The sequence below is a fragment of the Eubalaena glacialis genome, chromosome 3, assembly GCF_028564815.1.
Source record: "Eubalaena glacialis isolate mEubGla1 chromosome 3, mEubGla1.1.hap2.+ XY, whole genome shotgun sequence".
Classification (NCBI taxonomy): domain Eukaryota; kingdom Metazoa; phylum Chordata; class Mammalia; order Artiodactyla; family Balaenidae; genus Eubalaena; species Eubalaena glacialis.
The window spans coordinates 32,995,720-33,009,884 of NC_083718.1; the positions used below are offsets into that span (position 1 = coordinate 32,995,720).

General features: G+C 44.3%; 1 protein-coding gene across 5 annotated transcripts in view; it reads right to left on the reverse strand.

Annotated features, from left to right (window-relative positions):
• Positions 1-14,165, reverse strand: part of SRGAP2 (SLIT-ROBO Rho GTPase activating protein 2) — a 234,012-nt gene that overhangs the window by 68,407 nt on the left and 151,440 nt on the right. For all 5 annotated transcript variants that reach the window (XM_061187414.1, XM_061187411.1, XM_061187410.1 and 2 more), the window contains exons 5-7: positions 9,110-9,172; positions 836-1,051; positions 134-262 (exon numbers count right to left, since the gene is read on the reverse strand). In XM_061187414.1, the coding sequence (XP_061043397.1) occupies positions 134-262; positions 836-1,051; positions 9,110-9,172 (408 nt within the window). The remainder of the gene's footprint in view (positions 1-133; positions 263-835; positions 1,052-9,109; positions 9,173-14,165) is intronic.

Here is a 14,165-nt window from a genome sequence, read left to right on the forward strand (position 1 = left end):
GATCATGGCTACCATCTTCATAATTGTTCTCAAAATGCTTTAAGATGCCTGAGTAACAGAACTGGGGGACTCCTGACCAGATCTTCGAATCCAGGAAAGAGGTGCCCTTGTACCCTTGGCTTTAAGCACTTACATCAATAAGGTCAGACAGGTCATGGATGTAGTACTTGAAGACAGATGCATTGGTTGCTTCCAAAGCCAGTAAGTACTCATTCCGGGCTTTAATAGCCTTCAGCTTATTCTCTGTATACTTGGCTTGGCGCTGAAAAGGAAACAAAAGTTCAATTTTACTCTTTTTTTTTCTTTTTTAAAGAGGGGAGATTGTTCTCTAAAAGATGAAAGTACAGTACATTCGAGAACCGCAATTGTACTGCTACTCCCTATGCGCATCTGCCTTAAATTGGGTTCTAATTCTGTTTAATGAGATTCAAGGGCATAATGTAGATCAATCCAGGAAAGGTTAATGAGGCTCCCTACTTTAGATGCGTGTCCCACTTTGGTTCTATCTGTAAATTCCATTCTCCATCCTTACACCGCGACCCTGAAGGAGGTGTCACTATATCTGCCTCTGAACACCTGACATCTGAAGCCAAACCCTACGGTTCCCCTCCCAGGCTTAGGAAAGGCAACTACTGTTTCTTGTTTGTCTGCTACAGATGCCCAAGTTCTTCCAATACCTACGATTTCTTCCAGGGCAGACAGCAAGGTCATTAGGCACTAAAGGAACCCAGAGCTTCCTTGTTCTGCTCTCCACAGGGCTTACTGGAAAATTCCTATCAGTCCTGACTTCCAGAGTGTTCCTCCCCAGCCCCTACAGTTGCCAGAGCCTACACACCTTCTCCTTCATCTTCTCGATCTTCTTCACTGAGCTCCTCCGGACATGCTTCTCCTCAATGCGGACGTTGGATGTGGAGTCAGGGGAGCGTGGGGTCTGCCGGTCCTCCTGCTTTACGGATTTTCCAATTTGCTTCTCCTCCTGCTTCTCCGCCTCTTTTAGCTTGCTCTGAGCACTGATGCTGTCGGCATTGTACATGTGATATGTCTTCATGACCTGTAAGACACCGCCCGCCCCCACCCCTAGAGGTCAAGCCAATGGGGTCAATTCTCTGTTTTACAGGTTAAGAGACTCAGCTGGACCTCTCCCCCATGAAGCAATATCCTCATATCCTTAAGGGCAAAATTCATACGGTTTGGTTCAGCAAACTTTCTATATGAAAGACCACTCCAAAGCACAGGAAAGCAGTATTTGAACTGAGCCAACATGTCTTATTATTAAAATGATTTTACGTCTTCCATCCGTGATCATTTACTTCTATTTATTAACATTTATAAGCATTTCTATTTTATATTGGCCAAGTAATTTCCATCAGTTAGTCATCTCACAAGACCAAGATGGGAAACACCACCACTCAGACCCCAGGAGCAAAGCCTTCCCGGGCTGTTTGGGACCCTGAAGAGGGCAGCACAGCCTGTGGAGTAGCCTATACTTTGGGGACTTTCAGATATAAAATGGGGAAGAGGAACAGCTCCAAACCCGCTTTCTACTGGCCTCACGTCCTAGGGATCTGTCTGTCGGCTTTATCCAGATCAAACATCCTCTCTCACAGCAGCAGCAAGAACAAGGGCAGCTACCATTTACTGAGCACTTAGTATATTCCTGGCTGTGTGCCAAGTGCTACACACACATTTTTCTCATTTCATTCTTATAGCAATCCTGTGATCTAGACAACAACCCCATGAAGACGGTAAACCTGCAGAAAATTTCAGGTAAGAGCCTAAGAAGGAACAAAATCCACATCAAATGAAACTGGAGTTGCCACAGGAAGGAAGTAGTATCAAAGGAGAGGACACAATTTTCAAATTTTCCTTCAAAGCAACTGTCTGGGAGTCTAGTCCCTTTTTCTAATGAGGAGGCTGGAAAGCCTGGGACCTACATTCATTTCCTCCCAAACGTACTACTTCCAGCCACTAGGTGCCTGCTCCTTCCTGCTGGAGCTCTCTGTTTCCACACAGGGAGCCTCTTCTTCTATCTGGAAATTAAAAATGCTTGATAACAAACCAAGCAAGCTGAAGTTCAAGAGTGCTGACATTCTGATGCCATGAGAGGGAGAATTAGAGAGTGTAGGGGTTGGGGTGTATGTGTGTGTGTGTGTGGCGGTGGGGGGAGTGACTGAACAACAGAGGAGAGCCAGGGTGTAATACTAATAATAATCTCTGTCAGTACACGCTGTGTGTCAGGGGTCTTATGTACGTCACCTCATTTAATGTTCACAACAAGTCCGAAGGACATGCTATTATTTCCACTTTTAAAGATGAGGAAGCTGAGGGACTCCTCTGGTGGCGCAGTGGTTAAGAATCCACCTGCCAATGCAGGGGATACGGGTTCGAGCCCTGGTCTAGGAAGATCCCACATGCCGCGGAGCAACTAACCCCATGCGCCACAACTACTGAGCCTGCGCTCCAGAGCCCGCAAGCCACAACTACTGAAGCCCGTGCACCTAGAGCCCGTGCTCCACAACAAGAGAAGCCACCGCAATGAGAAGCCCGTGCACTGCAACGAAGAGTAGCCCCCACTCGCCACAACTAGAGAAAGCCCATGTGCAGCAACGAAGACCCAACAGAGCCAAAAATAAATTAAAAAATAAAAAAAAAAACAATATAAAGATGAGGAAGCTGAGACTCAAAGAGATTAACTATCACACCCAAGGTCACACAGCTAGTAAATGAATCAGAATCAGGATTCAAACCCAGGATTGTCAGACCACAAAGTCCACATTCTTAGCCACGAAACACCAGTGTCTCTCCTCTGCCTACGACTACGGCTGGATTAGTTGGGAGGAAAGGCTAACTTTAGTCAAGAGAGGCTTAAAAAGAGAATCTGGTTTCGTTTATAAATGTGAGTTACAGCAGTAGGCTCAAATGGGGGCTAATTTGGCCCCCGGAGGACCAATGCCTGGAGACATTTTTGACTGTCACAACATTATCTGGCCCCAAATGCCCATGGTTCTGAGGCTGAGAAATCCTAGGTTAGAGGGATTTTGTGGGTATGTTCCTCTCTTAGCTGGAGGTGGAGGAAAGAGTAAAGAATACTGGGACACTGACAAAATCAAAGTACTTTAGACTTTAAATAATGTCTCATTTTCGATGCAGAATGTTTTAAATCAGCTTCACCTTATTCTGAACCTGACATCACTTCCCATAAGTATAAGACCTACTCTGTATATTCTGTACACAGGAGAAGCAATATTTAACAACTGACAGCATTAAAAACCTTCCTAAGTAATTCAGTCTTTCCAGATTGACTAAAAAGCAAGAAAGAGGCATCTGTCATCCTGGCTGAAGAAGGGCAGATAGGAGGCTCCTTTTTCTCTTTTGACCTGAATGTGACCAAGGGATTCAAAAGTTTGAGTGAACAGTTATAAAAGTGAATTGATTTTAAGAAAGTGATTTTTTATTCCATGAAGATGCATAATAAATAAAGAAGAAACACTATGAATGAACATGAGAGACAAAAAAAGGGGTCAAAGGAACAGTGTCAACAGGACAATAAATGAAGTAATAAAAATCAACGATTTATATTACTCCTTTCCCCTAAAGAACTTAAAGAACTTGCTTTAAAAGAGTAAAACACTACCTCATCTAAGAAACTATAAATTCCTAAGGGTAAGCACCACTTCTTTTGTGTTTTCCTTTCTGCTTCACAGTTAAGAAATATGTACACAGTGGTAGTTTTACAATCAATGTGGTTGCCCAAATGTCTTAATGACACTGAATCTCTCCTCTTTGCAAATACAGAAGTATAACTAGTGTCTTTCAACTCAAGGGAAAACTAGGTATCCTGAGGCTGAAGCTTGAATAATTGATGTCAAAACAAGTGGAGAAATAGGGAAGTCAAGATAGGAGTTGGAGAAATATATATAGTGAGGCAAAACAAACTAGGGGAAAAACTCAGAAGTCTAAATTCGCAGTTCTACAAAGGAATTCACTCTACTTTGAAAAACTAAATATTGAATTCATGCCTTTAGCTCTGCTCCTTCCCCAAGCCACACTAGAATAATAGAAAAGAGTTTTTTTATTATTATTTTTTAGGTATAAACTGAGAAAAACAAAAAGAATGAAAGCAGAAGATGAAAAGGGGAGAGGCAAGTAGTAACTGACCTACTGAATCCTAAACCAAAAGTAGGGAGAGGCAAGAAGCAACCAGTAAATCACAGAAGCCCTCAGAGGAGTCGGTGGCAGTGGGATGAAGGTGGAGCTAAAAACAAGAGAAACTATTGAGCACCTGAGAACAGTTAGACTCCCAGACCCCATCCCCTCCCCCTCTGTGGTGGAAGACTAGAGGTTTATTTTCTATGGTCTGGGGACACCAGGCTCAGCTGAAGATAGGGGTACTGAACTTAAAACAGGAAAAGTCTACACTGAATGTTGAGATGGCCAGGCCTCTTCATGACTCAGCCCCCAGACACAGGCAGGAGATCAGAAGAGCCTTATCTGAGGAATCTGCCCATCTGATATAAAAGATCTACAAATACTGATATCAGGGCTTCCCCATGGACACAGTCCAGTCAGACCACCCTACAGTAAAGACCACAGTTGACACAGAACTTCCAAGCAGATTTGTAGTGTCTCACTTTAAAATATGAGCAGGCAGCAAAAATTACCAAACGTTTAAGGAAAATATCTAATGTGAAAGACCAAGACCAAAGCAAACAATTGAGAGTTAACAGAAAGTACACAGTAAGAAGAAAACTTCAAAAATAATCTATCAGTAATATCCTCAGAGAGATCAATGAGAAATGAAAAGACATTGCATCACGAAACAAGAGCAGGATGCAGCAAAAAAGGAATATTTAGAGAACAATAAAAGAGCTCTTGGCAATTAAGATTCAATTCAAATATCTCTCCAAAGAGCCTGACTTCATGCCTTTCTTCTGTGTAGACATGTGAAAGATTCATCACCTCGTATTTTACTAACTGCTTTTGCTTTTCTGTCTCTTCTATTAAAACTAATGCCTTGAGTTCAGGGACATCTCTTATGTGTCTGAGTGCTGAAGACAAACAGGCAGGCAGAGTGGGGGGACTATTAACTGACATTGTTTCAAGGGAGCAGGTGCTAAATTCCAGTCTGAAGTGGCTCTGCAGACAGCTGCTGCACCAAATCAAGGGGACATATATTCACGGGGAGGACAGAAGCTTGAAACCTCTGGGGCAACAACAGCTCCAGTGTCCCAACACCTTTTCTTTCTTTCTCAATTCTAGGGCTTCCTTGGCTCTTCCTACTCAGCCAGTCCACGTGGCTCAGTGCCCCCCCCTTCAATCCTTTCTATGGGACCTTGCTGGGCTTCTCCAGATACAGCCTCTGAGTATAACTGAGGCAGAAAATTCCGGAGTTCTTTGGGAAGCAGTGTGCTCTGACTTCAAAGCATTCCTGATTCATCAGTCAGAAAATGAAAACCACTTATGCCATGGTCTGTAAACTACCCAGCCCATTAGGGGGTAAAAAGCACGTGGAGGAGAATGCTCACTGGGACTGCTCTCTGAGAGCAGCTGTGGCAAGCGGCCCCTGGCACAGAGTGCCAAGTCAGGAAAATCAAAGGCCTTTCAGGCAGATAAAAGGAAGGTACAGAGAGGCAGCTGGCCCCTTATGGTGAGAGTCTGGGCCTCTCGCCCAAAGGCATCTTTATTTGGGAACACCTGGGTCCTGCCCCTTGGATCATCAAGGTTCAAAAATACCTAAATTATCAACCCGTAGGTGATCAGTCTCCCAAAAAGAGGTATTTGTGGGCATTAAGGGCAGATACAAGGTAAGAAGAGCACTGAATACGGTGGGTCTTTACATCCTTGATTTCCTTTATCCTATGCCCACGAATAACTTCTATTGCTTATAGAGGCCCTTACTGAAGATCAAATAAGGGGAAAGTTCCTTATAAGAAGTCCTCCCAGGTCTCCCTGGTGGCACAGTGGTTAAGAATGTGCCTGCTAATGCAGGGACACGGGTTTGAGCCCCGGTCCAGGAGGGTCCCACATGCCGTGGAGCACCTAAGCCCGTGCGCCACAACTACTGAGCCTGCGCTCTAGAGCCCACAAGCCACGACTACTGAGTCCATGCGCCACAACTACTGAAGCCCTCATGCCCTAGAGCCCACGCTCCGCAACAAGAGAAGCCACCTCAGTGAGAAGCCCACGCACTGCAACGAACAGTAGCCCTCACTCGCCGCAACTAGAGAAAGCCCACATGCAGCAACGAAGACCCAACGCAGCCAAAAATAAATAAATAAAATAAATTTATTAAAAAAAAAAGAAAGAAGTCCTCCCTTGTTCCCTTCTTAACTCCACTGAGAGAGGCAGAGACACAGAGAGAGTATATACAGCAAGTATCTCCTAAAAGCCAGCATACAATAGTCCCAAGTTCCTACTTGATGAAACCACTGTCCCATACAGGGTGACCGATCATTCTGGCTTACTCAGGACTTTCCTAGGCTCAGCACTGAAAGTCTCATGTCCCAGGAAAGCCTTCAGTTCCAGGCAAAACAAGACAGTCAGTCACCCTAATGCCATGGTGCCTTTCTCAGACTAGTCCTACACTTACCTCACCCTCCAGAAGAAACAACTCATCATTCTATTCTCTGAACTTTCTAATGGCCTATAGAATCTGCAAACTCATCTGACCCTTAACTATAGTCTGATATTTCATGAAGCATGACTCCCCCAAACTCCCCACCCCCAAGGAAATGGAGACACCAGCACATGGAGTATGTGGAGAGCGGGCTCAACAGAGGTCGGGAGCATCCCCTAAGATCATATAGCTGGTGGAGACTGGGTAGAATTTGGGTTGCCTAATTCAGGAGACTCTAGTCATTAGACCAGGGTTTGTCAGTCTTAGTACTATTGACATTTTAAGCCAGACAGTTCTTTGTTGTGAGGGCTGTCCTGTGCATGATAAGATTTCAGTTGCACCCTGACCTCCAGCACCCTTTGCTCCAGCTGTGACAGTTACAAACATCTGCAGACATTTCCAATTGTCCCCCTGCATGAAAAAAATCCCCCTGCTTGAGAATCACTGCACCAGACTGTTCTGCCTTCTCTGGAACTTTCCAGTGCTCTCTACTCTTTTTTCTCTTCCCATTGCCTACTAGAGGAAAATGTCAAATTTTTGTTTGGGCCTTGGATAGATTCTAAGAGTGTGTACTAATTCACCTAATGAAAGGGGACACCAAGCCCAGCCAATTCTTGGTTTGCACACTAATGGGAAGACTTTATGCTCTGCGTGGACTATGGCCTCATGGTGACCAGTGAAGTCCTGGGCAACTTCGGATGGCCTGGAGACTATAGCCCAAGGTGCCAGCTCGGCCCTCCTTAGAGCAGTGAGTTCCAAGGTTTTTTTTCTCACTCCAACACATATTATGCCTTTTCACTTACTTATTTATTTATTTTTTAAAAAAATCAGCGTATTAGGAGATCTAGAATTCAGAGGAAAGCTAACAGGTCCCTAGATGCTGCTCTTCCTCTGCTGCCTCAAGTCCCGCTGCAGACCTGGCACACTGGATTTATACTGGTTTGCAGTTTGCTGATTACCCACCCGACTCTTCCCCAGAAAGGGCAACAGCAGAGGCCCAAGATGCTTATGGGAAAACAAAAGGATTCATATAATGACTACATGTGTCATTTTCTGTCTTAGTGAATTATTTGCCAGGAGAAAGGAGTAGTAGCTCTTCTTCGTGCCTAGAAGATGCTCTAAAAATACATAAAGAGCAGAAGTAAAGCATTTAAAAGACCAGAGGGTTCAGGAAACTCATCCAGTCTGAAAAAGGTTCACGTCAACATGCTCCTATTTTTAAACAGCCTTAACTTCATTTGAAAGAAATGAAAACTTGGGAACTGAACCAAAGGGAACCATCTACCTACTTGGCTTCAGAGCAGAAGAGTCACAGAGTAGAAATTGCAAACAAACTGAGCATCACTGGAGATAAAGCTGATGACCACTCTACCCTATTTACTTGCTTAACAGTTGCCATGACAAAGTGGCCACACCTAGGCTTTTGGATCAAGAACATGGAATTCTCTGATCCCAAATGCCTGTGATACATGTCGCCACTGCCTGTCTTCCTGTGAATTTAAAAAAAGAAAGAAAGAAAGGAAGGAAGGGAGGGAGGGAGGGAGGGAGGAAGGAAGGAAGGAAGAAAGAAAGAAAGAAAGAAAAAGAAAAAATGCAGTGAATAAGCAAGTAAACACAGGAAATCAATTTCACCTCCAAAACAGGATGGGGCAATCCTGGAGAATGACACCAAGGCCTGGCACAGCCCAGTTGGAGAAGGGGGCCCTGAAAGGCTTTAGCTGCACAATAGGAATATTCCCTATAGGGCAGCAGGCATTTCCTTGGTGTGCGTGTTTGTTTTAATTATAATTAACGAAACACGGCTGGGGGAGAAACAGCCCCCACCACCTCCCAGGGCATGAAGAAATGCGCATCAGCCACAGGCATCATGTGCCTGAAACGCCAGTCACTTCAGAACAAATTGTGTTTCCTTCTCCAAACCCGAAGCCTGGCCCTTCACTGAGGTGTGGCCTTTATAAAGCCCCAGGGAGTCGATGCAAAGCTCTCTCTGCCTGAACTGGTCCCTTATGTTAAGGGCATTTAGGACTCTGCGTCCCTGTAGAGCACTCGTTCTAGTCTCAAACCAGGAGATCAATCCAAGAACTGATGCAAAACTTTGAACAATAGGTCCTTTCCAATAGGGCGAGTATCATTCATGGAGCAATGCAAGCTATGTTCCTTGCCATTAGGTTCGGGGGTCCCTGGTTTGCTGTTAATGAGGGTCAGTTGTGCTGGTGACCTAGGCCTTGGCTGGTCTCTGGTGATAATGCCCCCAAAGAAGCCAGAGTTAGCTTGCACAGCTGAAGAGAGATCTTATTTTGAGAAAGTGTCTTTGGGCTCATTCCAGTTTGAAAATAAGAGTGTGAAAAAAGAGATGGGTGAAGTCATCCCTAGCGGGGACCGTGCATGTCCTCAACCTCAGCTCAGTTCTGTTGCTGACGTGAGTATGGCCACAAGCTGCCAAATGCTGCTTCCCTCTGCTTGTGAAAGAGCCAAGCAACCCAGCTGATTTACCGAGTAGAGCTCATTCAGGACCTTCATCAAATCATCTTGGAGCTGCTGGCCGACTTCTTTACTCTGCAAAGAAAGAGGAATGAAGGTTAATTGGGAAACAGAAGGAGGGAGGAGGGGGCAACAAAGGCAAGGGCAGCACTGGCTCTACAAATAACACAGACTCAATTAAGGCCCATTATTTAACCCAGCAAATCAGATAATCACTCCGATCAGACCAAATTATGGTCAGATTACTAAAAGAGTTTTAATAAAATGAAACGTGCCCCTTCTAGAGCCTAGCAAAGGAAATCGTGTGGAGGGAAAATGGGTTGTAGCCTTTGATTTTTCAATTAGTCCCCGAAGAGCAGGCCTGAAAGCCACAACCCACTTGGCAACAGTTGTTAGGTGGGACGAGCTTTCTTGAATCCTTGCAGTCAGGCTTTCCTGAGAATTGTGGAGGAAAGTAAGATGTGAAATAGGATGAGCTAGGCATGCGTATATAAACATCCAAGGACGTCAAAGTACCTGACTAAATAGGAACCTCCAAGCAAGAAGAAATTATACCTCTTACTTGCTTTATTTCTACCTCAAACTCCCAGGGCAGTGGTACCTCAATCATGACTGGTTGCTAATGTTACTTGATACTGATGATATACGTTAAGGGGCCTCCAACAGGTTAATCTTAAGGAGTGGTGGCTGTCAGGTTCTTCGCTGCTGCTGCCCAGGGCTGGCATCTAACTACATGGGGAGAAGGGTAGAAATAGAGAAGATTAAGGAAGCAGGAAGGAAATGAGTCACGCCTTTGATACTGAGTGTTTTATGCCAAACCCACGAGAGCAGGACATAAAACTGATAGGCATCACTGGGTCATTGAGAGGGGAAACCTTTGTTTTATCTTCTGCCAGCTCCTTCTAGTTCTTTCCTACTAAAAATCAGATACCAACAGTGCCCTTCTAACAGAAGGTATAATACTACCTACCCCCTGGTACAGCTCAGCTCCCAGGCAAAGAAAGGAAGATGTCCTGCATGTCAGAAACATAATCATTTAAGATCTTGCTTTTTTTTTTTAAGATATATGACTTTAAAAATATTTTTTTTCTGATTACAAAAGGAATATATGTTTATTGCCATAAATAAGAAAACTGTAGAAAACCTCAAAAAAGAAAAAGCAACCCTTAATTCCCACCCCTAAGAAATCACCACTTTAGACTTTGTTATACATTTTTCTCTCTACAATTTTTTATGGAATTGGGATTGCATTACACACACTGTAACTTATCCACTTAGACATATGTTGTGAACATTTCCCTACATGTTATTCTTCTATAGTATTATAATAGATTATATTGATGTAGTTCCTATATTCTTGGACATTTACTTTGCTTACAATTTTTTGTACTAAAACATGCTGTATTTAATTACTTTGTATATAATCTATGCACACACCTATCATTATTTCCTCCTAGAAGTAACATTGCTGAGTCAAAGACTGCTAACTTATACCATTAAATTGCCCTTGGAAAAAACTGTACCCATTTAAAATACCAATAGAAGCATATAAGATGTTTTTTACTTTTTTTTTGTCTTGAAAATTTGATATGGCGTCCTCTTTTAATTTGCAGTCCTTTAATTCTAGTGAGCCTAAACTTTTTTTTTTACATGTTTAGCAGTCATTTTCACTCTTCCTTTATGCTTCGCCATTTTTCTATTAAGGAATTAATTATGGAATATAACATATGTGTGACCTTTGTTGTGAGCAGACATGAATTTTTACACCTGGTAGTGTAGAGAGGGATGGGGGGAGCCCTGAATTGGCAATCACAAGACTCTTCTATTTCCAGCTCCTCCACTATCAGGAAAATAGCTTTGGACAACCTGGTCCATCTCTCTGGACCTCTGTTTTCTTTTCCATAAAATGAAAGTCTTTGGCTTAAACATTCCTAAGGTCTTTTCCAACCTCTGCCATTCTATAATTCTTCACCATCCTTTGCCTGGCTTCTTGAGTCCACAGTAGATTCCAACACCCCCACTTCAGTGTACGGGGGGTTGGCCTTCCTCCACAGAGCACAAGATAATCAGCAGGTTCTCCTCAGGGACCAAGATGCTCTACAAAATGGATGGCTTCAGGAGTATCTTGCTAGCCTTAAATTTACTAATCCCAAATGACTCTCATTCAATGGCCTCAACTGCTGGAAGAAGCCATAAGAGGAAACGCCTTTTTCCTGGATCTCACATACCAACCTCTCCTTCCCATTGTGAGGAGAGCTGAGCTCCATTGAAGCAGCAGAGGCCCAAGGAGTGGAAGTGAGGCAAAATGACTCACCAACCAGCCACAGAGTCAGCAACAAGGCCAGGAAGTGACCATGAGTATCATTTCCAAACACCCTGCCCTCCTGCCTCCAGGCCAACTCCCCCTGCCAGCCTCCCAGCCTCCCTTACACCACCTGGTGTTTAGATGGCAGAGGTTACAGGAGAAAGCTCCCATTCCTCTACCCTGCTGCTTACCCATGACTTAAATAACCTAGTCCCCAGAGGAGGTGGGAAGGAGAGGGAGAGAAAAAGCATAACCAATAAAACAGCAATTAAGCCCGGGCAGATGTTTCCTTTCGTGTACTGATTAGTTGGAAAAGGACCGACTCAACTATTATCCCTGTTTATTTGAACAGGCTGCTGAAGTGATTCTGACTTACTCTCCCTCTGGCTGCGGGCTGGGCTGGGAACACACGTGCTGTTAGCCAGGTTACAGTTATGATAAAGTCCCCAGCAATTGGGAGAAATTCTGACTCGAGGAGAGAGGCAGGAAATAGCCTGTACCTCTCCTTGCGCAGACGATAAAAGGCCACCGTTCTCTATTTCAGAAACCTTAACTGTGTGCCTCTGGGGGCAAGCGTGGCCCCAGCGACCCCTAAAGGGCTTCTGTGCTGGCGGCTGCTGTGGAGCAGTTGTCAGAGCTGGGACGCTACAAGGGGGCCCCACCCAAAGACAAGGAGGACATTTATTCCTGGGAACAACAGGACCTGATGAGGCCGAGTCCATGACAATGCAGACTGTGGAGCCTTTCCGTTTCCTATAAAAAACAGCAAGGGATTTCTAGGCAGGGAAGAGAAAGAGAATTTACAGAGCAGTCTTTGTGCCCTATCATACAGCCTGCATCTCTTTTCTTTAAAATTTCTTGGAAGAGAATGAGTCATCTAAACATCGCAGGAAACCAAATAGAAGTCGAGGGAAAAAATTACTTTGGGCAAAATTTTTCTCTTAAATGTTTGCATAGTAATCTTTGCCTGGGAAAAAAAAAAAAAAAAGAAGAGATGCCTAAATTTAGACCAGAGATGTGGCACAGTGAATGCTGGTTCTCTGGGATAGGAAGTGCCATGGTGTGCTCAGGAGGGAGCTTTTATTTTGAAACTCACCACAACTGTTTGGCCAGTGTGTTTCACAGGCCCCCACTCTGCCTGCTGCCGGGGCGGGGCTGATTGGAAGGCAGTGAGATTGCAACAGCGCCTGCCAGCTGTGTGCTTACAAAATGGGCAGGGAATCCTCCTTTTCCAACAGATAACAGCACCGGCCAACAGAACCGAAACACACAGCCTCATTTCCCGAAGACCATCAAGTCCTGAAACCTCCTCACTCACAGAAAGGATGCAGCAGCAGAAACGTAAGGACACATGAGGTTCTGTGGTCTGGGCTGCCGGGACACTGGTCACTCAACTTTGCAGCAATACATTTCCTGAGCTTGGATGGGTTTGTCTATGAGCCTTTCCCAAAGAACACTGATTATGAAAGGGTTTTCAAACCAGTCCTCGTCAGGGAGATGACCTGACGAGGTCATCTAGGTACTCAGCTCAGCACTAGTATGCTTTCCAAGTTGGGGAGGAGGGGCTGTTGTTTACTGGCTATCTATACTACAAAGCTCTATTATCTGACAGGCACAAAATTACCCCTTATTTGTATGAAAAAAAAAAGAAAAAAGAGGAAGGCATGTATCTGCCATGTGGTGAGAGCTAATTTCAGCCCCGTCCCAAGGCTGAGCCTGTCAGCAGGTAGAAACAGTAGGGTCATTTAGTTCTCTGCCGATCAGCCTGTGTCAGCAGATTTCCAGAAAGGAATCCAATTTTCAAGGGCATATATCTCCCTCCACCAGTGCTATACCCCCCCCACCCCAAAGATACTTCTGAGACCAACTGTTAAAAAGACCTAAAAAATTGTAAAATTGAATTTACATTTACAGGTTTCAGAGGAAAGAGACATGAACCCTATACGAAGCTCTGACAGTAGGAGAAGTGCCACCAGATGTAGGGTGACAGTTTCAGGGGCACTGGCTCACCACTTCAAAGTGGCCAAGTTTCAAGAGCTGGAGCTTTGCCTGAAATGCTTTTGGTGGGGAGGACGGGGCTAAAAGGAGTGGCTGTGTGGCAGCAGGGCTAGTGCTAGGTGATGGTGGGCACTGTGTCTGGCCTCTCCCCAACCCAGCTCAGCCCATCAAAATAGGTGGTGCAGGATGCAGCAGTGAGGGTGCAGGGTGTGGTGATCCTGCAGGTCAGAGCTCAGGAGTGATTTCTAGATTTCCCTATGGCCACACTACTTGTATCTATGCGGGGGGACTCTTTCTATTTAGCTTTCACTCATTGATTAAGATAGCACATGGTGGCTCTAGCAAGGCTGTGCTCCGGCTAAGCTCTGGGGAGCCCACGGTAGCATAAAATACAAATATACTGAATTGCAAGACATTTATAGAGAGGTAGGCTGGGAGCTGCCACGAAAGAGACACCTGAAGTGCTTTTACCTTCTGAAGATAGGGTAGAACAGGATTTCAAAAAATACATTTTAAAAATTGTAATCCAGTATAACATGTGTGTCTACAGTAAAAGTACTTTTTATGTGCAGTGCATTCTGATTTTTCCTATTCTTTTCTCCTCTTCAATTTTTTTAATGTTAGTCATAATTCACTAAATTCATTTTACAACTAATCAATGAGTCATTATACACAGGTTTAAAAACACTGGACACACTAATTGGGGCATTGATAAAGAAAATAGTGGATTAAGGACTGAAGCTCACCAACCAAGACAAGCGCTAA